At 50.3% G+C, this 25,457-nt stretch overlaps 1 protein-coding gene across 1 annotated transcript; it reads right to left on the bottom strand.

Annotated features, from left to right (window-relative positions):
• Positions 1 to 13,489: 13,489 nt before the first annotated feature.
• On the bottom strand, positions 13,490 to 16,447 carry NKX2-5 (NK2 homeobox 5; the record flags this gene model as incomplete). The annotated part of the gene is made up of 2 exons (XM_082835801.1): positions 15,713 to 16,447; positions 13,490 to 14,130 (listed from the first exon to the last, which is right to left on the bottom strand). Exons 1-2 carry the CDS (start codon positions 16,041 to 16,043, stop codon positions 13,490 to 13,492), a joined length of 972 nt encoding a protein of 323 aa, XP_082691927.1. The 5' UTR covers positions 16,044 to 16,447.
• Between the last annotated feature and the right edge of the window lie 9,010 nt (positions 16,448 to 25,457).

The following is a 25,457-nucleotide window of genomic DNA, read 5'->3' as shown; positions in this document are numbered from 1 at the left end:
CATATTCATTTTATTGCAATAGTCTAGAACTAAACCCACAATATCTCTGAGGTCTCTGTACTGTATGTATCAGTTAGCTGTTGCTGCATAACAACTATCCCTCCCCAACCCCAAGAATGGCTGCAAACAATAAACATGTATTATGCTCTTGAGTTTACTGGTCAACTGGGCAGTTTTTCTGGTCTGGGTAGGGCCTACTCATGCATATGCAGCCAGCTACATGTCATCTAGACGAGCTCTGCCAATCTCGGCTAGCCTCGCTCACGTGTTTGGGGCCCCGCTGGCTGTGGGATGGTTTGGGATGGCCTCAGCTGGATAAATGGGCTCTCTTCACAGAGTCTCTCATCCTCCAGCTGGCTACCTCTGGCTCTCTCTAATGACAGTGACAGGATTCCGACAGGGCAAGCAGATCTCCTGAGGACAAGATCAAAACTGGCATACTGCCACTTCCACGAGATTCTAAACAAGCCGCAAAGCCAGCCCAGATTCTAGGGATAAAGAAATAGACTCTACTGCTTGATGGGAGGAGCAGCAAAGTCACATTGTAAGGGATATGGATGTGGGGAGAGGTGGATAATTGGGGCTATTTTACAATCACTCTACTACAGACATCAAGGATGTAAACACAGAACTTTGTAACCCTTAATGTGTTCACTGCTGAGGAGGAGGACAATGTCAAGGGTGATCCTGTAGTTCATTTGTTGGGAGGACAATTCTTTCTTTTTGTTTTATTGTGGTAAGATATACATAACATAAACTTTACCATTTTAACCATTTTTAAAGTGGACGGTTCAGAGGCATTAAGTACATCCATATTGTTATGCTACCATCAACACCATCTTTCTCCAGAACTTTTTCATCTTCTCCAACTAAAACTCTGTATCCATCAAATACCAACTCCCCAATGACTACTACCCCCAGTCACTGGAAACCATCATTCTATTTACTGTCTCCATTAACTTGACTGCTCTAGGGTGCCTCATATGAGTGGAATCAGACAATATCTGTCCTTTTGTGATTGGCTTATTTGACTTAGCATGAAGTCTTCAAAGTTCATTCATGTTCTAGTATATGTCAGAATTTCCTTCCTTTTTAAGGCTGAATAATATTTCATTGTGTGTATATTCCACATTTCATTTATTCATACATCTATCAATGGACATTTGGGTTGTTTCTACCTTTTGGCTAATGTGAATAACACTGCTATGAACATTGCACAGATATCTATTTGAGTTTCTACTTTCTCTTCTTTTGGATGTGTATCCAGATGTGGAATTGCTGATCATATGGTTACTCTATGATTCCTTTTTTTGAGGGATTGCCATACTGTTTTCCACAAAGGCTGCATCATTTTACATCCCCACCAGCAGCGTACAAGTGTTCCAGTTTCTCTGCATCCTCATCAGCCCTTATTTTATGTTTGTTTTTTTTTTTAGATGGTAGGCATCCTAATGTGTGTGTGGTTTTGATTTGCATCTTGCTAATGATTAATGATATTGAGCATCTTTTCATGTACTTATTGGCTTCCTTGTATATCTTCTTTGGAGAAAAGTCTATTCAAGTCCTTTGCCCATTTAAAAATCCAGTTGTTTGTTTTTTGTTGTTGAGTTGTAGGAGCTCTTTTTATATTCTGCGCATCGATTCCTTATTAAACATATGATTTGCAAATATATTCTCCCGTCCTGTGGGCTGCCTTTTTACACTGTTGATGGTGCCTTTTTAAAAAAATTAATTAATTTATTCTTTTATTTTTGGTTGCTTTGGGTCTTCGTTGCTGTGCACTGGCTTTCTCTAGTTGCGGCGAGCGGAGGTTTCGTTGTGGTGCTCAGCCTTTCCATTGCAGTCGCTTCTCTTGTTGTGGAGTACGGGCTCTAGGTGCACGGGCTTCAGTAGTTGTGGCGCAGGGGCTTTGCTGCTCCGTGGCATGTGGGATCTTCCCGGACCAGGGCTCGAACCCATGTCCCCTGCTATTGGCAGGTGGATTCTTAACCACTGTGCCACCAGGGAAGTCCTTGATGGTGCCCTTTGATGCACAAATGTTTTTAATTTGGATGAAGTCCAATTTACCTATTTTTTTCTCTTGTTGCAACAATTCTCTCTTAACCTGTTGTTTAAGCGTCCTCTGTTAACGCCACCCATTCTCTCTAGTGGTGGTGTTTCTGGAACTTATTCATTCAGAGTGGGGGCCATTCTCCAAGGGGATCTTGGTGTTGAACACACCTGACTTCCCAGTGCCCTCTGAGGAGGGTGATGCTCCCAGAACAGCTCAGAACAAAATCCAGAGTGTTTCCAGTAAAAAGATTAGGAACATAAAAAGGAGTAAGTGTCTGGGCATGGGAGCTAATTGCTGGCGAGGCCTCACCTGCTGCAGCCTCTGCCGCCCACCCCACACTTGACGCCGGACCAAAGGCCCCAGAGGCTGCGGATGAAAGAGCAGAGAGGATGAATTCCGGCATCTTCATGTCAGCCCCCAGCTTGGACAGCTGTGAGGGGCAGGCCCCTTATTCCACCAGGGGAAGATGGCCCAGCCACGTGGTTGGCGGGAGTCAGGGGCAGGATTAGCTTCTTCGAAAAGCAGTGCTTAAACCAGGTTCTCTGGTTTTGAATATGATTCCTGCAGGACCAAACAGTGCATTTCCTTGAGGGAAAACGCTGTCAGGTTTGAAATCAAACAGAAGTAGGAGAGTCTAGTGAATTAAAGAATGGGCTGTGGACCAGCCTGTCTGGGTGCTGAGTTCAGTCCTGGCTCTGCCCCTTGCTCCTGGTGTCCTGTGCACTAAGACTCTGGGCCCTATCTGTGAAACAAAGATAAGGACGGTGTCCAGCTACAGAATTATTGTAAGGATTCAATATGATGTTGCAAGTGCATCCTGACCCTTTGTCATTGCTCAGTAAGTACTGGCTGTGATTGCAAAGTCCCTGCCCTTGTGGTGTTTACAGTCTAGAAGGGAAGGCAGTACACAGTGTACCTGCAAACGTGTAACAACAGACTGTAATAAGGCTGCTGAAATAGAGGACACAGGACCACCCGGTTTAGACTGGGACTCAGAAAGTCCTTCTCTGGGAAAGCTGCATTCAGGCCGAGTCCCGTGGGAAGAGGAGGAGATACAGGCTACAAGTGAAGCGAGGAATATCATGGGCGGAAGGAAGAGATCTGTAGGAAGGAGGTGAGGAAAAGCCAACGTGGCAGGAGCCGGTGACCAGGAGTGAGTGACAGGACTGGAGCGGTGGGCAAGGCCAGCTGCCCAGGCAAGGAGTTCAGAATCCCCTACAAGCAAGGGGGACGGACCCCTCGAGGGCCTTGTGCAGGAAGTGCCAGCATCCGATTTCTGGTCTTTGATAGATCACTCTGGCTGCCGAGTGGAGAGCAGACTGTAGGGAAGTACATTTGTTTTCTATTACCATAAACTTAGGAGCTTAAAACAGTACAAATTTATTATCCCACAGTAACGGAGTCGGATGTCCTAAAATTGGGGTGTCGGCACAGCTGCATTCCTTCTGGGAACTCCAGGGAGAATCTGTTCCTTACTTTTTCTAGTTTCTAGAGGTTGCCTGCATCCGTTGGCTCCTGGCTGCATTGCTGCAACCTCTGCTACTATCGTCACATCTCCTCTGACTCTCGCTGCCTGGCCTCTTATAAGGACCCTCGTGATTACCCAGAGAATCCAGGATACCCTCCCCATCTCAAGACCTTTAACTTAATCACATCTGCAAGGGTTTTTGCTTTTTGTTGTCATTGTTTTGTTGTTTTTGTTTTGCACATTCACAGGTTCTGGGGATTAGGACGCGGGCATCGTTGGGGGCCATTATTCTGTTTAACACAGGGAACAAGAATGAAAAGGAGGAGACCAGCTGGAGGCCACTGTGGTCACCCAGGTGAGACATATGGTAGCCTGGACCAAGCTGGGAGCAGTGGAAGTGTAGCGAAGTCTGGGGAATTAGACGAGATTTACTGGTTGCCCTGACAGAGGAAGAAGGACAGACGGAACAATATTCTGGCTCCTAAAGCTTTTCATCTGGAAGTGACACGTTAATATTGCTTCTGCTCACAAGTCACATGGCCACGCTAACTTTAAGGTAGTGGGGAAATGCAGTCACGTTCTGTGTCCCACAGGAGGACAAATAGAGTGAGTGAACTGCCCTCATGGCTGCCCACCTGCCGCCATCTACGGGCCGTGGAAGGAAGCATCCCCGGCTGGCTTCTCATTACCCTTGAACTACGCTCCCACCTCCTGCAATGGCCTTCTATTAGTTAACTGCATCCACACTAATGCTGTGAAACAACCCTGCCCACCAATGCAGTAGCTTGAAAACATCAGCTTTTCTTGTTCACGCATCTTTGGGTTGGCTGGAGTTTGGCAGAGGTTGGGGGCTTGGCCCATAGGTCACGTCCAGGTGTCTCTCTTCCTCCTTGGACCAGTGGGCTGGCAGAGCAGTTTCTTCCCATGGCGATGGCAGAAACACAAGAGAGCAAATCATATGTCAAGCCTCTGCCTGTGTCATATCTGCTAACATCTACTCATCAAAGCAACTCCCATGGGCAAGTCCAAAGTCAAGCGTCAGAGAAGTTTGGGTATGGGTGGAAATACTATACAGGGGAGTGGAGACTTATAACCGATAAATCAATCTGTCCCATGCCTATGAAGCTGACCTCTCTGACCCCACATCATATTCCTCCACCCACCCACTTAACCACCCAAGTGCTCACTAAGCTCTGACCACACTTGTTGTTTCTTGAACATGCCAAGGTCATTCCTACCTCAGGGCCTTTGCACAAGCTGCTCCCTCTGCCTTGAACTCTCTTCACCAGATCTTCCCATGGCGGCTGCCTCTAAACATTCAAAACTTAAACATTGCCTTCAGTGTGTGGCTTTGCCAGACCACAAAGTCTAAAATACCTCTTCCCCCTCCCCCTCAGCTACCCCCCAGCCCCCTCTGTCATATCACCCAGCTGAATTTTCTTCTCAGTACTGATAAAAATCTCAAATGGTCTTATATATGTATTTATCTGTTTATTGTCTGTCCCCCACCAGAACTGAAACTCGTGATGGCAGGGATCTTACTCTCCGGTGGGTTCACCAGTGCCTTGCACATTATTTAATAAGTATGTATTGAATGAATTTCACGGCTGCCAGGGAGGAGCGGGGTTTGAGAAGGTGGTGAGTAATTGCAAACAGGCACATTTTAAGATTCTGTTTCCAGAAGTGCATTTCTTTATCTTGAAAATCAAAATAAATAAATCTGTTCAGGCAGTGCACATTGATTACATGCCTGCTATGATCAGCCTCTGTGCAGGGTGAGCACACAAACGCTGTCTTTCCCACATGGAGCCCACAGTTTACCAGTGGAGAGAGAATTACAACAGGACTTACAAATGCCATGACTGTTACAGAAAAGAAGTACAGGAGATGATGCCTCTGTGGGGTGCACTGCTTCCCAACTGCAGGCTTTATTCATTCATTTATTCAATCATTCATTTGTCAGATGAGAGCACCTACTATGTAGCATGTTCTTTGTTAAGCACTGTGGGCATAGAGATGAACCAGATACAACAGTGATTACCGAGTTATAAAGTTAATTCTCTAACAGTGGGGGATGCTCTCAGAAAGGGGGGGGGCCATATGACATGGACCTTGATGGATGAGTAGGAGTTCACCAGATAGAAAGGAGGAACTTCAAATACAAGACTATAAGAGAAAGTTCTGTCCTAAGACAAAACAGGGGATGATCATTTTCTAAAGAAAACTCATGCCAGAAAAAAAAGGCTATTTAAAATAGAGTACAAAATGTGAAAACAAAATATAGAAAAAAAAAGGAAAAATTAGTTTGGGACTTTGTCTTGAAGAAAATGAAATGAAAAATTAGGAAAATAAATTCATCTTATAGTCAATAAATATAGTTGTATCTACAGTTGTTTTAATTCTTTTTTTTAATTGAAATATATTTGATTTACAATGTTGTGTTAGTTTCAGGCATACAGCAAAGTGATTGTTATACATATACATATATCCATTCTTTTTCAGATTCATTTCCACTATAGTTTATTACAAGGTCTTGAATATAGTTCCCTGTGCTATACAGTAGGTCCTTGTTGTTTATCTATTTTATACATAGTAGTGTGTATATGTTAATCCCAAATGCCTAATTTATTTCTCCCTTCCTGCCCCCCAGCTATCCCTTTTGGTGACCATAAGTTTGTTTTCTGTGTCTGAGTCTATTTCTGTTTTGTAAATAAGTTTATTTGTATCATTCTTTTAGATTCCACATATAAGTGATATCATATGGTATTTGTCTTTCTCTATCTGACTTACCTCATTTCGTATGATAATCTCTAGACCCATCCATGTTGCTGCAGATGGCATTATTTCATTCTTTTTTATGGCTGAATAATATTCCATTATATATATATATATATATATATATATATATATATATATATATATTTATGTTGCTTCCAAGTCCTGGCTATTGTAAATAGTGCTGCTACAAACATTGGGGTGCATGTATCTTTTCGACTTAGAGTTTTTGTCTTTTCTGGATATATGCCCAGGAGTGGGATTGTAAGGATCACATGGCAACTTTATTTTTAGTTTTCTGAGGAACCTGTATACTGTTCTCCATAGTGGCTGCACCAATTTCCATTCCCACCAATGGTGTAGGAGGGTTCCCTTTTCTCCACAGGGGGTGCAATTTTAAATAGGAGCCTCATGATAAGGTGACATTTGAGTAAAGACTTGAAACAGATGAAGCATCCGCCAGGCAGATATCTGGGGGAGGTCGTTGCAAGAAAAGGGGACAGCCAGTGCAAAGGCCCTGAGGCAGCAATGTGCCAGGATTGTGTGACAAACCTCCCCTAAGAAGCTGAGGACAAAGGAAACTTCTTTGGGGTGAGTGGCAGAGTTAATGTGAGACAGAGCAGCAAGTGAGATTTCTGTAGGCTGGAGTTTGGGTGGGGTAGGGTTAGTTGGGGTGTGCTGGAAAGAAGAGGGTTTGGTTTTAGAATTCAGCTTGGCTGCTTCTTAAGTGTGGAACAGGGTAAATAACAAAAACCTTTTAAGCCTCCCGTGGACAGAGGGCCAGATGGAAAGCTTGGCACCCTGTAAACCCCTGTGGAGGTTGGTTCGCCCCTACTCACCTTCCTGTGGGGCTCCACGGGGGAGCTTAGGATCTGGGAAGAACAGATAGACTGTCTCTGAAGAGTCCCCCAGAATTCATCTTCTCTCCTATGCAGTGCTGGCAGGTACTGGGCTGCATAAGCCACAGGGGTGGTTTTGTGGTCTGGGCCAAGACAAGTGTGTCCCAGAGTACCTCTCCTAACCTCCCCCCTACTCTTTCCCTCCCTCTGCCCCCCTCTGCCCTCCCAGGGTCCCCAGGCTGCTGGGTTTGTGCTGTAGCCACTGGATCCCAGCAGACACACAGAGACGCTGAGATGGACAAGCAGGGCCTGGAGAGGGGAAATCTGACTCCAGTTTCTCCCAGGCCATCAGGAGAGGAGCCTGAAGGAACTGGGGCCTCTGGGAAAGACGCAGTTCTCCAACTTGCCACATGATGAGGATCACCTGTTTACAAATGCGGTTTTTTAGGTGATGTCCCCAGGGAGGCCAATTCAAGGGAGCTGGGGCAGCCAGGGGGTTGGGTTTGTCCCAGCCTCCAGCAGTTTATGTCTTCAGGCAAGTCTGGGAACTGCTGAGAGTGGTTCAAAGAGCCAGGGCTCGGGCTTCCCTGGTGGCGCAGTGGTTAAGAGCCCACCTGCCAATGCAGGGAACACAGGTTCGAGGCCTGGTCTGGGAAGATCCCACATGCCGCGGAGCAACTAAGCCCGTGTGCCACAACTTCTGAGCCTGCACTCTAGAGCCCGCGAGCCACAACTACTGAGTCCATGTGCCACAACAACTGAAACCCATGCTCCTAGAGCCCGTGCTCCACAGCAAGAGAAGCCACCGCAATGAGAAGCCTACGCACTGCAACAAAAAGTAGCCCCCGCTCGCCACAACTAGAGAAAGCCCGCGCTCAGCACAAGACCCAATGCAACCAAAAATAAATAATAAATAAATAAATATTTTTTTAAAGAAGGAGCCAGGGCTTCTAGCGGAGCCATTTAGATTCCCATCTAGGATTCCCCGGGCCACACTACCAGAGTGACCTTTGGTAGTCAATGTCCTTAACTCCTTTGGGTTTCAGTTTCCTCCTTGGGAAGTGACAGAATGAGCTTTGTGGGTTCAGCACTTAGCCTTGTGCCTGGCACAGAGGAAGCAAGAACAGATATTAGGCAATCATCCCCACTGTTATCTTCGGCAGCTGTGGGTTGGGGCAGGGTGGGTGGTGGCTCTGGGTGACCGGCCTACCAGGCCTGCTCACTTCCTACCTGCCTCTGCAGTAAGCTCTCCTGAGAAGCAGCAGAGTGGTGCAAGGGGGACAGATGGGCCCCCTGGAATCCCAGCTGCCCTGATCTGGGGTGGGCCACTTCTACGTGCCTCAGTCTCCTCTTCTGCCCTCAGTGAGAAATAGTCGTGCTTGCCTCATATGCTTGATACGCCTAGCACCTAGAAATCTTTGAAGAATTGTTAGCTAATATTATTACTGTACCCTTTAATCAATTGACAGACATTTTTTTAACATCTTTATTGGAGTATAATTGCTTTACGGTGGTGTGTTAGTTTCTGCTCTATAACAAAGTGAATCAGCTATACGTATACATACATCCCCATATCTCCTCCCTCCTGCGTCTCCCTCCCTCCCCCCCTCCCTATCCCACCCCTCTAGGTGGTCACAAAGCACAGAGCTGACCTCCCTGTGCTATGCGGCTGCTTCCCACTAGCTATCTATTTTACGTTTGGTAGTGTATATATGTCCATGCCTCTCTCTCACTTCGTCCCAGCTTACCCTTCCTCCTCCCCATGTCCTCAAGTCCATTTTCTACTTCTGCATCTTTGTTGCTGTCCTGCCCCTAAGTTCATCAAAACTGTTTTCTATTTATTTATTTATAGATTCCATATATATGTGTTAGCATACAGTATTTGTTTTTCTCTTTCTGACTTACTTCACTCTGTATGACAGACTCTAGGTCCATCCACCTCACTACAAATAACTCAATTTCATTTCCTTTTATGGCTGAGTAATATTCCGTTGTATATATGTGCCACATCTTCTTTATCCATTCATCTGTTGATGGACATCTGTAGCTTCCCTGTCTTGGCTATTGTAAATAGAGCTGCAATGAACATTTTGGTACATGACTCTTTCTGAATTATGGTTTTCTCAGGGTATATGCCCAGTAGTGGGATTGCTGACAGACATTTCTGTGCCTCCTCTTTGAACTGGGCATGAGATGTTACCTTGCTCTTGGGCTCCGGAATCAGACTGCCTGGGTTTGAAACCAAGCTCTGGCATTAATGAGCTGTGTGACCTTGGGCAAGCTACTCCTCCTCTTTGGGCCTAAGATTCATTCTTCATCTATTTCCTCAGCAGAACTCAGAGGTGTAAAATAGGATTAGATGGGTTTATTGTATTTTTGGGGTCTTCGTTGCTGCCCGTGGGCTTGCTCTAGTTGCGATGAGCGGGGGCTACTCTTTGTTGCGGTGCGCTCTCATTACGGTGGCTTTTCTCGTTGCAGAGCAGGGGCTGTAGGCGCGTGGACTTCCGTAGTTGTGGCCCAGAGGCTTACTTGCTCTGCGGCGTGTGGGATCTTCCTGGACCAGGGATCCAACCCGTGTCCCCTGCATTGACAGGCAGATTCTTAACCACTGGGTCACCAGGGAAGTCCCGGGTTTATTGTAAAGAGCTAGGACAGTGCTCGTACCGCAGGAAGCTCCAAGAGTTATAAATGAAATATAAGCCACTGGCCCCTTTTTCCAGGAGCCCAGTCTAGCAGGGAGGTCAGCAAGACCCGGAGCTGCCGGGCTGTTGGCTCCCGCAGGGGAGCGCCCGCGGCCTGAGCCGGGAATACCTCCCAGAGGAAGCGAGGGGCAGGCCCACGTAGGGCGTGCCTGCCAAGGAGCGGCCAGGATTCCCGGCCGCTGTCAAGTCGTAAAGTTCCAGGGAACCCTGCGTGCTCTGAGCGTTCGTTTAAATACAGGTATTGAAATACGCCACATGACATCGATTTAATGGGGAATCTATACGAAATAAAACGGGAGCTATTCTGATTTGGCCAAACCTGTGTCTGTTCGCTGGGAATAACGCTAGGAAGCGAGAGGACTTCTGGGCAAGAGCTCGGCGGAAAGGGGAGAGGCGTGGTGGCCCAGCCTCTGTGCTGGGGACCCTCAGCATGGGCTCTCGCCCGCCGGCTGGTGCAGGGCGGCGCTGGGCTTGAGGGAACCACTCCGCCTCAGCCTGCGGAGCCAGCTTCTTTCTTTTTAATGTCACGGTTTATCATCTCATTAATTTTTAACCGCGGCGGGTGGCTGATTTTTTTAAAAAAATTATTAAGTATAACTATTTCCCTAGGTGCGCCCCTGGCACTCCGGGCGTGCAGAGTCCGCCTGCACCGCACGAATCTCCGCGGGCTTTGCCACCTCGGAGGTCCCCAGCATTTCTCACTTCTCTGTCCTGGTTGAATATTCTCACTCTGCACGCTTCGTTTATAGAATACTTGGAAAACAAAACAAATACTGCCCATTTGATTTGCGAAGGGGTCGCTATGCGAAGGCGGGCGTCATTAGTTTAAGATAGTAATGACCCTTAGACCCTCATCCCCCTGGCTCCCGGACCCAACACCCTCGGCTGGCGAGAGCCGTGTGCCGCTTCCCAGGGCTCTGCGCACTACAGTTTACTCCATAATGAGCCTGGATACCGAGCCTGAGATCCTCACCCCACTGGTGAGAACGTAGGCTCGCTCGGGGCAGGGAGCAGCGTCTCGCTGCATCTTGAAGAGCGACATGAACGGGCTCTCGGTTCTTAAACACGCCCACGCCCACCCCCGCCCTTCAGTATCTGCCCGGTGGGTTTCCCAGTTCCGTGCTTAGGGAATGTATGACCTTGACCATTACCTTAACCTTTGGTCCTCAGCTTCCTGGCTTGCAAATTAAGATGGATTAGATTAGAGAACCCCGGTAAGCATTTAGCCCGGAGTCCTGGCTTTCAGTGAGCCCAAAGCCAGCCAGCCATTGTTATCTGTTTGTGAGAGACCTTGGGGTCACTCAGCTGGTCCCTGAAGGATGATAAAGAGGGAGACAGAGGCATCATAGAAAAACCGTAGCAGTATAACGTTGTGAAAAAAAATTTTTTTCTCTCTAATGTTACCGTAGACGAGTGTAAGATGAGAAAGGCCCACGGACATGCAGGACCCCGGGGTGGGGGGCGGCTGGACACTAATTAAGGGTGAGAATGTGGACGAGCTCCAGGTTGAAGGATTCCCTGGTTGTGTGAGTTAGGCCGCCTGCTGGGACTGCCTGGTAGGAAAGGGCTGTCTGAATTAAGAGCTGGTCTGGTGGTCTGGCACAGCCTCCGGGTGCCCTTCCATGAGATGGGACCGCGGTGTGCATCTCGGAGTAGGGTCGTGGGCTCAGGAGGCGGTGTGCCAGTGCTGAGCTGAACGCTTCCCCGCCCCGCAGTCCTCGGCTTGGACTTTACAGCAGAGACATTCAAGTCCGAGGGCCCCGAGCCAAACTCTGAGGCAGCCTTTCCCACTTCCCTACAGAGTACAGCCCATAACCCTGCAATGGTCGATTGCATACACCCCGGCATCCCTGAATCGCAAGCTGCGTCCAGCTCAGCTCTTAGCGCTTAGAATCTCCTGGCATCTTCCCCTATCCCCAAAGGCAGTGGGGTGAGCCTGAGGAATAGAGGACGGTACAGGCACTGGCAGAGCTGCCTGGTCCCTGGCTCGGTCCCTCCCTTCGACAGAAGGATGGCCCCAGGCCCGGCTTGAGGACTCTTCCCCAGCCTAAGAGGCGCACTGAATTAGGATATGCCGGGAGCAATGTTTTGTCTTCCACCAAGAGCTCTGGGACCAGGCAGCCAGGCCTGTACTTTCCAGGCAAAATTCAGAAAAACCCACATTCCACAGGAACACAAAGTCCCTGACTCCCTCCCTTTTTCCTCCCTTTTAAAGAATTGAATTAGCTCCTCTTGACTTTGGAGGCTGGCGGTAGATGAGCCAGAGGTAGAGGAGCTTGGAAGTCAGGTCCGAGCCCCTGAGGACTGGCGGGACCTGAGTATTTTTGTTATTTTTATTTTACTGATGAGAAAACAGGGGAAGGCAGAAAGAAACTCCCACAGTGAGCAGGTTTTTAGCTGGATTTCCCTGAGCCTCAGTTTTCTCATCTGTAAAATCTATACAACAGCCTTCGTCGGTGAGGACTAGTGCAAAATTCGTTAAATGCCGAGAGGCGGCCAAATGGGGGAGAAGGGTTCCCTGACTACGTGAATTCATGGGGGCCTAGCCACAGAAGGAGGTGAGCATGGTCCGCCAGACGTCTCTGTGTGGTCCAGGCTCTGCCCTCTGCCCAGCCAAGAAACCGGTGAGGCCGGGCAACGGCGTTGGGCTGGGGAGTTCTGAGGAGCTGGACAAAGGTTTTGGTTCTGGGCTTTTCCATCTATAAAATGGGTTGCAGCATTCTTCTAAGCAGGATGAGTTCTGGTGCCTTCCGATCGCATAGGGCCTAGGTGCCTTTGCCCTCCATTTAATGCCCAGTACCTGGAACAGTGCCTGGTACATAGTAGGGTTAAGGAGGTGAGGCTGAGACCTCTGGGCCGGTGTCCTCAGTCTCTGAAGTGAGACCCAGAAGCAAACCTCATTTCTACCAGTACTGGCTGTTTGCTCACAGGTAAGTCATTAAACCTCTCCAGGCCTCAGTCTGCTAAACTTTAAAATAGGACCTCCCTTTGTCGGATTATTGAAGGTTACGTGAGCAATCCCAGAAAGCACCTAACATGGGATCCAGCACAGGTGAGTCTTTATTTATCATTATTATCAATTTGCTCAGTGAATACCCATCCCTACAACTCAAGGCCGGCTGCCTCTGCCCTCCAAAATTCAGTTTCTGAAGCGCCGAAGCTGAATGAAACACACGGGAGGATCAGCGCACTCTCTTTAATGGGAAGGAGATTCTCATTTCTTACAGAAACAGGTAAAAACATAAATACCGGGGGTGGGGGCAGCGGCAAGGCAGCAAGGGCCCGGGCGCCCGGCCCAGGTTCGAGGAAAGGCGGCCGGATGCTAGGCCTGCCGCGCCCGGGCTCCCAGTCCCAACTGGCCGGTGTTCGGCAGACTGGGGATGCCCGTGGGCTCTCGGAGGGCACTCCCGGGGCGACAGCTAAGGCACCAGGCTGCGGGATCACTCACCACAAGCTCCGTAAACCCGACCACAAACTCTCCCTCGCGTGGGGACAAAGGCGCACGGGGCAGGTAAAGCTCCGAGGCCTCCGTGGGAGTGAATGTGACATCCGAGGGACGCAGGATCGTGTCGGGAGCCCTCCCTCTCCTCGAGAGTCAGTGCCCTTCTTTAGAGGTGGGATCGGTCGGGGGCGTCCCACACCGGTCCCTTTCCTACCAGGCTCGGATACCGTGCAGCGTGGACACTCCTGAGTTGCCCTGCGGAATCCCGGGGCTCTGCACGGCGTTCAAGTCCCCGACGCCGAAGTTCACGAAGTTGTTGTTGGCGGCCGCCGCAGCCGACTGCGCCGGCGGCGGCCCGGCGGGGTAAGCAGCGGTGCAGCTGTAGCCAGGGCTGCAGGCCGCGCCACCGTAACCCGGGTAGGCGGGGTAGGCGTTATAGCCGTAGGCGTTGAGGCCCACGCCATAGGCTGGCGCGTAGGGCGCCGAGTCCCCGAGGCAAGGCTTGCCATCGCGCACCAACACTGGCACCGCGATCCTGCGCGCTGGCGGCGGCGGTGGCGGGGGCAGCCCCACCAGCTCCAGAGTCTGGTCCTGCCGTTGCCGCTTGCACTTGTAGCGCCGGTTCTGGAACCAGATCTTGACCTGCGTAGACGTCAGCTTCAGCACGCTGGCCAGCTGGTCGCGCTCCGGAGCCGACAGGTACCTCTGCTGCTTGAAGCGCCGCTCCAGCTCGTAGACCTGCGCCTGCGAGAAGAGCACGCGCGGCTTCCTCCGCCGTCGCGCCCGGGGTCGCTCGGCGCTGTCCGCCTCAGGCTTCTCCAGCTCCACCGCCTTCTGCAGCGCGCACAGCTCTGAGGGGGAACAGAGTGGCAGAGAGATGCTGGGCCACAGCGACCCGACCCCCCCGAGCTCCCGCCGGGTGATGAGCCCCAGTGGGTGCCACCCCGTCCTGCCTGGAGCCCCCCAGCTTGACTACGGGTCACTCTGTCGGCTGCACTGGGCGCTGCGACTGCTCGGTTTCCGCTCGACAGCCAACATTTGTTGACTGCCTACTATGTGCCGGGCACGGCTCTAGGCACAGGAGGACAAAACAAGACAGGTCCCTGCCCTCGGGTTGGTTCACATTCTGGTGAAAGAGATGGACAGTGACTTAACGACTTCAGGTTGCAAAGAAAATAAAGCCAAGTGATGCGCTGGGGTGAATTAGATTAGGACTATTTTGGTTTGAGAGGTTAAATGAAGGAGACCTAGGCCTCACACCAGGGTCGGTCGCACTATCTCAAAATTACGGGAACCGAAGAAACAGAAGGCCAAGAGGTGTTGGTTTGGTGATCTATCAAAGGCTCCCGTGCAACTGCTGCGGAGATTTTGCAGCGCCCAAAAAGCAGCGGGCGGGCAGGCGGCCCTGGATTCCAATTGAATTTGAATCGGTAGTGACCAATTCAAGCTGCCGTGCCCTCCGGCAGCTGTTCCTGAGGCCTCCCCTCTGCAACTAGACAAACTTCTGTAGGATCACAGAAAGCCCCTCTGGGCTCTCGGCGGCCCTTCAGCCAGTGCCCCCGGCCTCCCCAGGTTCTTGCGGACCCCGCGTTGGGCCACCGTCTCCCCGACGCGCCCTTTCCACCGGCGGGCAAGCCTCCCCCTGGACCTCGGGATGCGCGCGGCGATCCGGCCGACTTCCCCAGTCGTCTCCTCCATTGCCCCACGCCTTTCGTCGCGCGGCATTTTCTAACTTTTTCCAGGAGAGAACCTCTCGGCCCTGGCCGCGTGGGAAAATTGTTATGGAAAAATAAAGCTGCTAAGTCAGATTCTTGAGAGTCCGGAGTATCCCATTTTAAATTCAAGATCCTTGTTCTCAAACATTCCACTCTCAGGGCACAAAGGAGGAAAGGCCCCAGCCACCCCGGGTAACGGGTGGGCTATAGAAGGTCCTGGACCTGCTCCAATTGTGCGCAGAAGTATGTCTGGCGTGCAGCATTTTGATTTCTGTTTAGCGGTTTTCGTCAGATCCTCAAAAAGACCCTCAAGAGATTAAAAAAAAAAAAAAACCGATATACAGACTCTCTCTCTCTCCCTCTGTTCTGTCTACCACAAACGGATCGCTCAACTTCAACTTCATAACAAATCCAGGAGCAGGGCTGCCGCCGCCTGGGGCTTTGTTAGGCCGCAAGAAAGTATATATATATTTCTCTCCGGTCTCTTGTTTCTGATCGTCACGATCCAGCATTTCCTCTAAACCTCCGACTGGAAGCGTGGGGCGGGGGTGGGGGGAGACCCTGGCGACAACCTCGCTTCTCACATTCGGAGCCCCCTTTGCTCGACCATCCGCCCAGGCACTCGCCTCTCCTCTACCCAAGCCAGAGTTTCTTGGCCGCGAGGTTTGGGGACGAAAGCAACCCCAGAGGGGAGAAGGAGCCTGTGTTTCTTCCTCACCTTTCTTATCGGCTCGAGGGTCCTTGGCAGGGTCGGGGTCGCCATAGGCACGCGGATAGAAGGCGGGGGCGGCTGAGAAGGCAGGCAAGCACTTGGCGGGCGAGGGCGCGGGGCCCAGCTCGGCGCGCAGCTCGGGGAGGCCGGGCGCTGCGGCCTCCGGCCCCGCGTAGGCCTCGGGCTTGAAGGCGGCCAGCATGCAGGAGGCGGGCGCCAGGGTGGCCTCCAGGCGCGCGGAGAGCTCCCCGGCGGCCAGGCTGCGCTGCTGCTGTTCCAGATTCAGGATGTCTTTGACCGAGAACGGCGTGGGCGTGAGCGCGGGGCTGGGGAACATGGTGGCAGCGCGCGTCTCACAGCGCCAGGTGGGCGGCAGAGAGCAGCGCTGCCCACGGCCCCCGGCAGCCTCCCTGCATGGTGCCCGCCGCGCGGCCGCGCACCCGCCTTCCAGCTCGGGATGTGGCCGGGCGGCAGGTAGTGCGGGGCGCAAGGGGCAGGAGAGGCGGGACCAGGCCGGAGGAGGGGGGCTCAGCCTGCCATTGGGCCGGGGGCCTCGTTGACAGGAGCGATGAGCACTTTCGGGTCACCTAATATAGTCATACGGCTCAAAAAAAAAAAAAAAAAAAATCCCGCTCTGCTTTTTAAAGGGCCCGCAACGCGTTCGGAAGACTCCTTTCGCTCCTGCAGCCTGAGATTTGTCCAAAACATTAGCCTGAAAATCCTACCAGGATGGATGCACAGGAAAGGACCCGATTATTCTCCGAATCCGCCCTTTAGGCCGGTTGGGTGGATCTGGGATTTGAAGAAATGTTCCTCAGCACCTGAAACAGAATAGGGAAGTGAAGGATTGGGTGAGGGCTGGGGGGACTGAGTTATTTCCAGGAGTTGGAAAGACTTTATTTATTACTAACGGTATGGTGTGTCCGACTTGGAAGAATCTGAATAAGAAGAGAAGCATTGGGGAAAGGGTTTGCTCTGGGGCGATGGCAGGAGGGGGCCATTCTGCACAATTTGGGGATTCTGTGTAGTACTCCCTTTGCCAGGAGGCCAGGCTCTGGGGGCTCCTGTGTGAGTCAAGCTGAAAAGCAAGGTGGGTGGTTGTAGGACGGAGGGGCACCGCCTACAGTAGTGTAAGTGTACAAACACAACTCCAGGGGGCACCAGTCACTGCCAGTCTCTTCCCTGAGAGATGACCCTCGCCTTAATAATGAAACAAATCCAGAATCCCGGCAGAGAAACTCAGCTTCCCAGAAGAGAGCTGTCTTCTAGGGCATCCTAGCTCCCAGTGGCCTTTTCTCCTATTCTTGAGGGCCCGTCATTCCGACCTCCCTCTTTCCCCTGCCCTCCCTGCCTAGCAGCGAGTCCCCTAGGCCTTTGTCAGCACAAGGGACTCAGGTCCCAGCTCAGGTTTAGTTCTCAGGCAGGTGGGGCTCCTCTGAACTCAACGTGGCCAAGATTTCTCTGGGCCGGCTCCGAGTGGGGCGCCGCGGCGGCGGCCGGGCCAGGCGCATGGGGGGTGGGGGCCGGGGTGTTAATTTTTAGCCCAGGGTCAGTAAAGTAGGGATCTTCTGTCAGAGAAACAAGTAAGTGTTTCCCGGGAGCAAGCTACCCGGTCAGATCCTGCGCTAGCCCACCTCATCCTTCTGGGTCCCTTGGGAGATCTGATGAAAGCTTGGGGGGCCTTCCCCTCACCCCCAGAAAACTGCAGAGAGGCGCTCTATTTTGTGTACAATTTCAGGGAGGATTTGGGCAGACAGAATGGCCCCAGGTTATGGTCTCCGCCTTATCCTATCTCTAGCGATGGCGAGGCTTGTCAGGGGAAAAACGTCGACTTCCCACCGCCCTAGCTTCTGCGGGGAAGTCCGGGTGGAGCGCGCCGACTTTCTGAGAATGGAGACGTGTAGGGCTCGGCTCCTTGCGGAGGGCGAGTTGGGGACCAGGGAAGAAGCGTTTGAACCAGAAGAAAGGCACACAGGGCCAAAGGCAACCTAAGGACAGGGCTCAGGGCCTTAGATTCCAGAATGCGCCCTCAAGGCGCCCAGGAAACGCATGAAGCAGGTCCAGAACGTGAATCTTAGGGTGCTCAAGCCTGACGGTGAACCGTCGGTTAGGGCCACCGGGAAGGGCGCCAGTGAAGTCAAGCGTAGGCCTAATGTTGGAACTTTGCCAACGCCTCATCAAATCCACACTCCCGGGACCTGTGGCCTCCGGGCTAGGGCGAAGGAGAGCGGAGCCCCGCGCGGCGGTCGCGGAGGCTCGGAGCACTCCGACCCGGCTTCCAGGCGCCAGCCGTCGCTACCAGGCCCCCACCACCGCGGCGGAATCTCGCTTTAAGTCTTCGAGCCGGGGATCACGGCCGGTTCTGGGACTGTTAGCTTGGTCTGCGTAGAGATTCCTTTTTTCAAATGTGGGGAGTTCGCAAGCCCCAGGAACCCTCCGCACCCGCCCACTTCCCAACCTCCCAACCCGAGTTCTCCCTCGACGGATCTGCAGATCGGTGGCCTCTCTTCGGCTCTACCTCGCCACGGCTTTTGGCCAATGTTACAGTAATTGCCTTCAACTAACCTAGCTTGGGGGCCCGCCTCGCCTTTCAAGAATGTTTTTGGGGAATGGGAGAGGATGCCTATCGCCGAGGCGGTGACGTCTGGCAAACGAGCCACATCCGATTCAATTAAACGTCTCGCTGAAAAGAGCTCGGAGCGAGGGTCCTGGGAGCGCTGTTAAGTGAATGGGCTGGCCGGGCGGCTCGCGATGACAGTTTGAAAGATTAGTGTGAGCCGACGCCTGAAATATTACCGTTTAATGGGGGACATTGAGGCTGCATCCGGGATCTCTGTTTTTAGTGTGTGTGTGTGTGTGTGTGTGTGTTGTAAGAGAGTTCTGGAGGAAGAGAAAAATTCAGCATTTCCTCTGCAAATCAAGGCGGTGAAGATTTATCACTTATTTTTGGGTATGGGGGTTCCTAGGGCTGACAGATTTGTGGGTCAGGTGTCATGAAAAGGGGAGGAAAGAAAACCCTCCATATTTGGACAAAATCAAGAAGTTTTCAACCGCCCACACCCTCTGTGAATCCGGTAATAATTTCTCTTGGATCTAAAGCAGGCCTTAGCGTTGCCAAAAAGAGGAAAACGGGGCAAAACCGGACAAATACGAGTAAGATCAAAATTGGGGTGACCCATGCTGGTCTCTGCAGAGAAATGTCCAAGAGCAATTTCTAATTTTCTTTGAAGTCCTCACAATTTCTGAGTCAGTAAAAACATTTTTGTTTTCTTTAAGTGAAGTTGCAATGGTTGGGGGTAGGGAGGGAGGAAACTTGATTCTCCAGCCCCACCAGGGATGCATCTTCCTTCCCAAGGGCGACTGACCTAACCTGGCCGCCTCTCTAAGCCGCACTTTGGCCAAACTAGCAGGACAAACAAACAACCTTCAGTCCAGAGAAAGGCAGAGAGAGGGAGAAAGACAAAAGGAGCAGAGAGGAGAGATCGAAAATCTATTTCCTTGCCTTTTAAAGAGTCGGTGCTTTAAGATGGGCCAGATTCCAGGATGACTTGAGAGCATTCTACGCACATAAAATATTATTAATTGAAAGCGATCGGAGCGGCCCGAGCCGGCCCCCACTTTCCTGCAATCAGCAGGGTCGGCCGCAAAAGGTATATATGATTAATTGAAAGATAAGCTGGAACTATCACCGGGAATGTCATTAATGCGCCGGGGAGACGTCCATTGGAGACAGGCGGCGTTATCCTCGGCTTTATCTTCAACAACGCCTCGCTCTCGGCCCGCGCCGGGGAAACAGATGGGGGTTTCTGTCTGGGACGCTCGCCCCGTGTTTATATTTTGGGAAGAATCGCAACTCGTGGGAGTCCCCGGCAGGCCCCCTGATAAATGAACATTAGCACTTTTTCGGACTACTGTATCAACAAAGGGGCTACGGCGCGGCAATAATTGGCGAGAAAGCAAACAGAGGGCCGAGAGCGCGCCTCTGCTCTTCGTCCGGCTGATGGATGAGCAGCGGCGGCTGCGGCCCGGCTCCCGGGCCTCGCTCCGGCTCCCCGGCCCGGCCGCGGGGCCCCTCAGGCGTCCTGCCTTCCTTCAGGGCCGGGGCTTGAGAGTGGGGGGCGACTCTGAGGGCTGCCGCCCTCGCCCTGGGCTCCGGAAGAGCCCGGGCGGCCTCCGGGGCACCGGATTTTTCCTGCCCGGGACTCGCCTTATTCGGGTTGGCTCAGCAGGTACCAATTTCTTGCTCTCCCACGGCATGAGTCACACGCCCTCGAACGTCTTCGCGCACCCGCTTATCTCGATGGCTCCACAGAAGAGAGAGGCTCAGGAAGGTGAAGTGACTTGCTCAAGGTCACACAGACGGAAAGTGACAGTTTCAGGATTCGAACACGGGACTGACTGCAGAGCTGTGAATGTTTTCTTTTCTTGCATGTCGCTGACTCCTAGAGTCATACCAGCTGGTGAGGAAACAAGACGCTACCCCTTCCCCCAACACACACTTCACGCAGCTAGAGAAGAGGACCAGGTTGTTGGACTGGGGATGCTGGGTTCACCAAAACCTTCACCGACACGGGGGCTTCTGGCATATAGTTCGTCTGAGTGAGAGAGAGAAAGAGAGGGAGAAATGTAAGATTCCACCTCCCCCTCTTCCTCCACCTCCTCCAGAATCTCTTCCATTCCGTCCTCTTCCTCCTCCGCCCCCTCCTTCATCTCCTCCTACCGGCCCCCCCCTTCTTCTTTGGTAACAACTTTATTATTCATCCATTTAAAGTATACAATTCCATGACTTTTAGTATATTCACAGAGTCGCAATCATGACAAGATTAATTCTAGGACATTTTCATCAGCTCCAAAGGAAACCTGTAGGCTTCAGCCATCAACCCCACACCCTCCCCCATCTCCCACCTCCGCAGCTCGAGGTAACCACTAATGAATCTACTTTCTGTCTCTGTAGATTTACCTATTTTGGACATTTCATACAAATGGAATCATATAATATGTGGCCTTTTGTAACTGGCTTTTTTTCACGTAGCATAATATTTTCAAGGTTCATCCATGTTGTAGCAAGTATCAGTACTTTGTTCCTTTTTATGGCAGAATGATACCCTATTGTATGGGTATACCATATTTTGTTTCTACATTCAACAGTCGATGGACATTTGGGTTGTTTCCACCTTTTGGCTGTTGTGAATAACCCCCCAGTCCACTTCTACCCTAAAAGCTGAGCCTTTAGAGGTCTGGGGAGGATGCTTCTCCCGCCTCCCGCTATAATTAACCCTATCCTTCCCTGAAGGCTGGCTTCATGGGTATGCCAACTGTGTAGCTTCACGGGGCCTGAGCTTAGAAGGGCCCTGTGTTCTGTTGTTGCTGTCCGGAAATTCTTCATAATTTTGAACAAGAAGCTCCACATTTCATTCATTTTGCACTGGGCTCCACAAATTATAAAGCTGGTCCTGCTTTCTGGGCACTTTGAGCAGAGCCCTGGAAATACTGTCTTCATGTCCCCAAGGCTCCTGTAATCTGACAGGCTTGTGGCTTCCTTTGCCCCAGGGTCTAGCCTCCTCTAGCCAGCTGGCACAGGCAGGAAGTCCCCTGAGCTGCTTTAAAGGCTGTCTGTCCAAAGTTGCTCAGCCATAAGAAGGGCCTGGAGCCCACATAAGTGGAAAACAGCAGGCAGATCCACCTGGCTGGTGGATTTGTGTGTATATCTGTATGAGTGTGCATGTGTGTGAGGGGGTAGGGAGTGAGGGGAAAGGCTTAGAAGAGTGGGCCAGAACTTGCCCCCAGACTCCAGGTGACTCATCGCCTAGTCACTACTGGATACTTGGCCTGATTTCTGCATCTGTTTACCCACAGTGACTGGGTGCCCACCTTGCATCAGGTGCTGGTGTTTCACAGCCCAAGACACACAGACCCTGAAGGAGGCAGAGCTGTACCAGAATGAGTACTAGACTGTGAGCCAGTACTAGTACTGGGTTCTTGTCTTGCTTCCCACTGATTGGCTGATCTCCAGCACATCCTTTTTCCTTTCTGGTCGCTGGTTTCACGTTTGTCTCCCAGGTGGTTTTAGGCGTACCTAAGGTCCCTTCCCAGCTGTGCCATTCTGGGAAACGTCCCATGTTGTTACCTGGACTCACCTGGGCAGTGGGGAGGGGTGGAGAGTCATGTTGGTGGTTGTCTAACCTACAAAATGAAACTGGATAAGATGGGAAATAAGGTCCCTACCAATTGTGATATTATGTTCTTTTGGGGAATGTGGTCCGTACAACAACACATATTCCAAATAAAGTGAATATGTGTTACACCACATACATTTAATTCCAGATAGCTTAAAAAGTTAAACTTAAGAAATGAAACAGAACAGTACTATAGATGACTAAAACAATAATTTTAGAGTGTTAATATATTTGGAAGGGTGGATAAGGAGAACTACAGACCTAGAAACCATAAAAGATGAATTGTATTACCTGACAGCATAAAAGTAATTTGTGTACAGCAAAACAAAACCAGAATAGAGTCAAAGAGAAAATGGCACACAGTTTAAGTGCTAGAAATAATGACCAAAAAAACCATCTAATTTCCACAATATGGAAAGAGCTTCCATGAATCAATAAGAAAATGACTCAACAAAGCAATTGACAAATTGACCAAGACTCGCAGAACTTTGCTGGTAGGAAGGAAGGAAGGAAGGAAGGAAGGAAGGAAAGAAGGAAGGGAGGAAGGAAAAACAGAAGAAAGAAAGAGAAGGAAGAAAGAAAGGAAGAAAAAGAATTAAAAACCACGAGGCAAAGGTTTTCACTCATCAGATTGACAAAGATCACAAACTTTGATAATTACTCTGCCTAGTCACTCTTTCACGCTGTTGACTGGAAGTGTAAACTGGGAAACCTCTTCAGCAATTTAGTACTGTCGCAATTAAAAATGCATAAGCCCTTTGTACAAGTATTTCCACTTCTAGGATGGTTCTACACACACATGTATGTTTAGTAAAGTATTTTCATTGCAGTTTTAACTATTTTTAAAGAATCAAAACAAACCCAATATATCTATCTTGGAGGACTGGTTAAAAAAATTATATAGCCCATGGAACAGAATACTAGCAGACTTGAGAAAGAATTAGTTACATTTGTATGTATTCTTAGGGATACTTTTTGAGACACATTAAATATCAAATCAAGATGCAGTGTTTGTGTTTTAAATATGGGCATATGTACATATATGTGGGTTTACGAAAATTTTTTGAAGGGTAAACAAAAGGTAACTAAAACTTCTGGGTAAGAGTACTGGGGGAGGGGGGGATCAGGACTAAAACATGATATTTTAGTACATTTTTTAGGACAATTTCCTCCTTTTTGTTGTTGTTCTTACCATATGCATGTATATTGCCTTAAAGAGATTTTTAAAAAAACACAATCAAGATAAACTCGAAATAGAGTGAATCAAGTTATGCCTTTAAAGGAGGGGAAGAGAATCCTGGGCTGTGGAAGCATCTAGGCCAGAATTCCCTGGAGTACATGTTAAAAATGCACATTTATGGGCTTCACCCCTCATCTTGGAATTTACAAATCAATGGTGTGTACGGCTTGAAACTTCAATGAAATCTCCAGTCTCGGAGAGGGAACTGGAGCTAAGCCATCAGTGGTAGGAAGACTGAGGAGGGTGGTCAGGGGAGCTTCAGAGAGAGGGGAGTGGGGTGGCCAGCACTCGTCCAGCACTATCCAGGGACAGGACCTCAACGGTCCCGATTACCACTCAGCAAATTCACCCTCATGATTTCCCCCTGACCTGTGCTTTGGTCCAGCGCTAGAGCCGTTTTGGGGTCACTGGGAATGCAGCTCCCTCCATTAATCAATGCCTTGGCTTGCTGCTTGAAGGTGCTGTGGGTCTGGTGGCTGTGAGTGGGGCAGTAGATGAGGCTGGTGGGAAGGCCTGGTAACCCCACCCAGGTCCTGTCCTCAGGCCAGCAGAGAAGTCTGGCAGGTCCTAGGTTTCCTGGTCGCTGGCCTTGGACCCACTGTCCCTCTGTCTCTTGAGGGTCAGCCTCCAAAACTCTCTCTGAAATAGCGCTGAGTCGGAACTAGATCTGGAATCTGTCTTAACAAGGCCAAAGTGACTCTTCCCTGTATTGCAGCGTGATACATGGAGGTATGTCACATCTGGTTCCCCCAAACAGAAGTGGGACCCTTGTAATCACTGGTCTCCATAGGGAGGTGGGCCGGGCTCTGGGGCCTCTCTGGGCTCCAGGGACCCTGTTGGCTTGCTTAGCCTCTGGGAGGCCCTGCTTCCACCTCTGGGAGGGATCTCGGGGTGTCGTGCACTCCAAGTTCTGGCCTTCTCCAGGAGGCCCAAGGAGCCACCGCATCTTTGCTCCAAGCGGGATAGCTCTCATGGGAGCTGGGACATGACGGCCAGGAAAGGCTCCTGTGGCCTTGCATGGAATTCTCCGGTGGCTGGCCTGCCCTGGGAGTCCTTCAGTCCTCAAGGAGATGACAGCCACCCACGCCCACGTAAACACCAGAAAAGTTTTAGGTCCTCATTTTTCGTTGGTGTCTGAAACATAGGAGCAAAAGAACAAATGAAACAAATTTGAACATTAAAGATATTTCCCCTCCCAAATATTTTCTGTGCTTGGACAGTGCACAATTTTTCTTGTCCCTACAGGGGGGTGTATGAGCATCTTCTGTTCTTGTTTTTGTTGGTTTCCTTAACAATTGTTTTATATTCACAGCACTGAATATCCTAATTATACATTTTGAATAAGTAATACACCGTAAAAACAAAACAACAATGAAAACCCAAAATAAACACGTAAAGAGGGAAATACAATGTAAAGTATTCCAGGCCTCTCCCCAGCCACCCAGTTCCCTTCCCTAAAGACAAAGTTGTTTCCAGGTTTATTTATTTTTAAAATCAACTTTATTGAGGCATAATGTACCTAGAACAAAATGAACACAGTTTAAGTGTACAGTTCGATGAATCTTGACACATGAATAAACCCGTGCAAGGACCACCACAATCAAGCTACAAAAACATTTAAAAAAATACAAAAATATTTGCATAACCTTAAAAGGTTTCCTTCTGCCCCTTTTCAGTTAATTCCCACCACCATCCAGCTTTAAAAATATATATATCCTTCTGGGGACATTTCCTACAAATTTAAGTCTTGTTTATTATACATTTGTTTTTGTTTTTCTGAGAGGAACTACCTTCCGCTGACTCCTTTGCATTTTTTCCCATCCCCTCCTTTGCACTTTTGACTTGACAGTTTTTGTTCATTGTATCTTTGTGTAAGCCACTTCCTCATGCTTTGTGGGGTATGTTTCTGTAACTGAATTTATCCTGGGTGCCTAGATGTCACACGCTTTAAAACACGTGTTAAGGTTTGCCAGATCGCTTTTAAACTTCCGTTGTCGTTTGGTGTTAATTTCGTGCTTTCTCCTCTGGACCGCAGTCCGCCCCCGGCTGCAAACTGCTCCAGCGAAAACAGCGAGGAGAGGCGGAGAGAACCAAGACGCTGCCACTTGTCCCTCAGGATCCCGTCGCTGAAGGTCACAGCTGGAAAAGTCAGGTGACATTCGAGTCGGATAGACAACGATTCGGAAAACAGTGAAGAGGAAAATGGATTTTCTAGGGCCGGTGAACACCTGCCCGGTGGGTGTACAGCTCGGGAGCCACGGCTTTGGCAGAGCCCTTGGCGTGAACGCGAAGCTTTGGGAAAAGCCGAGCTGGGCAAACGGACGCCTGTTTTCGC

The sequence above is a fragment of the Leucopleurus acutus genome (assembly GCF_964270905.1).
Source record: "Leucopleurus acutus genome assembly, chromosome: 3".
In the NCBI taxonomy this organism is placed as follows: Eukaryota; Metazoa; Chordata; class Mammalia; order Artiodactyla; family Delphinidae; genus Leucopleurus; species Leucopleurus acutus.
The sequence above is the reverse complement of the archived record's forward strand: the minus strand, read 5'-3'. Positions and strand labels throughout refer to the sequence as shown.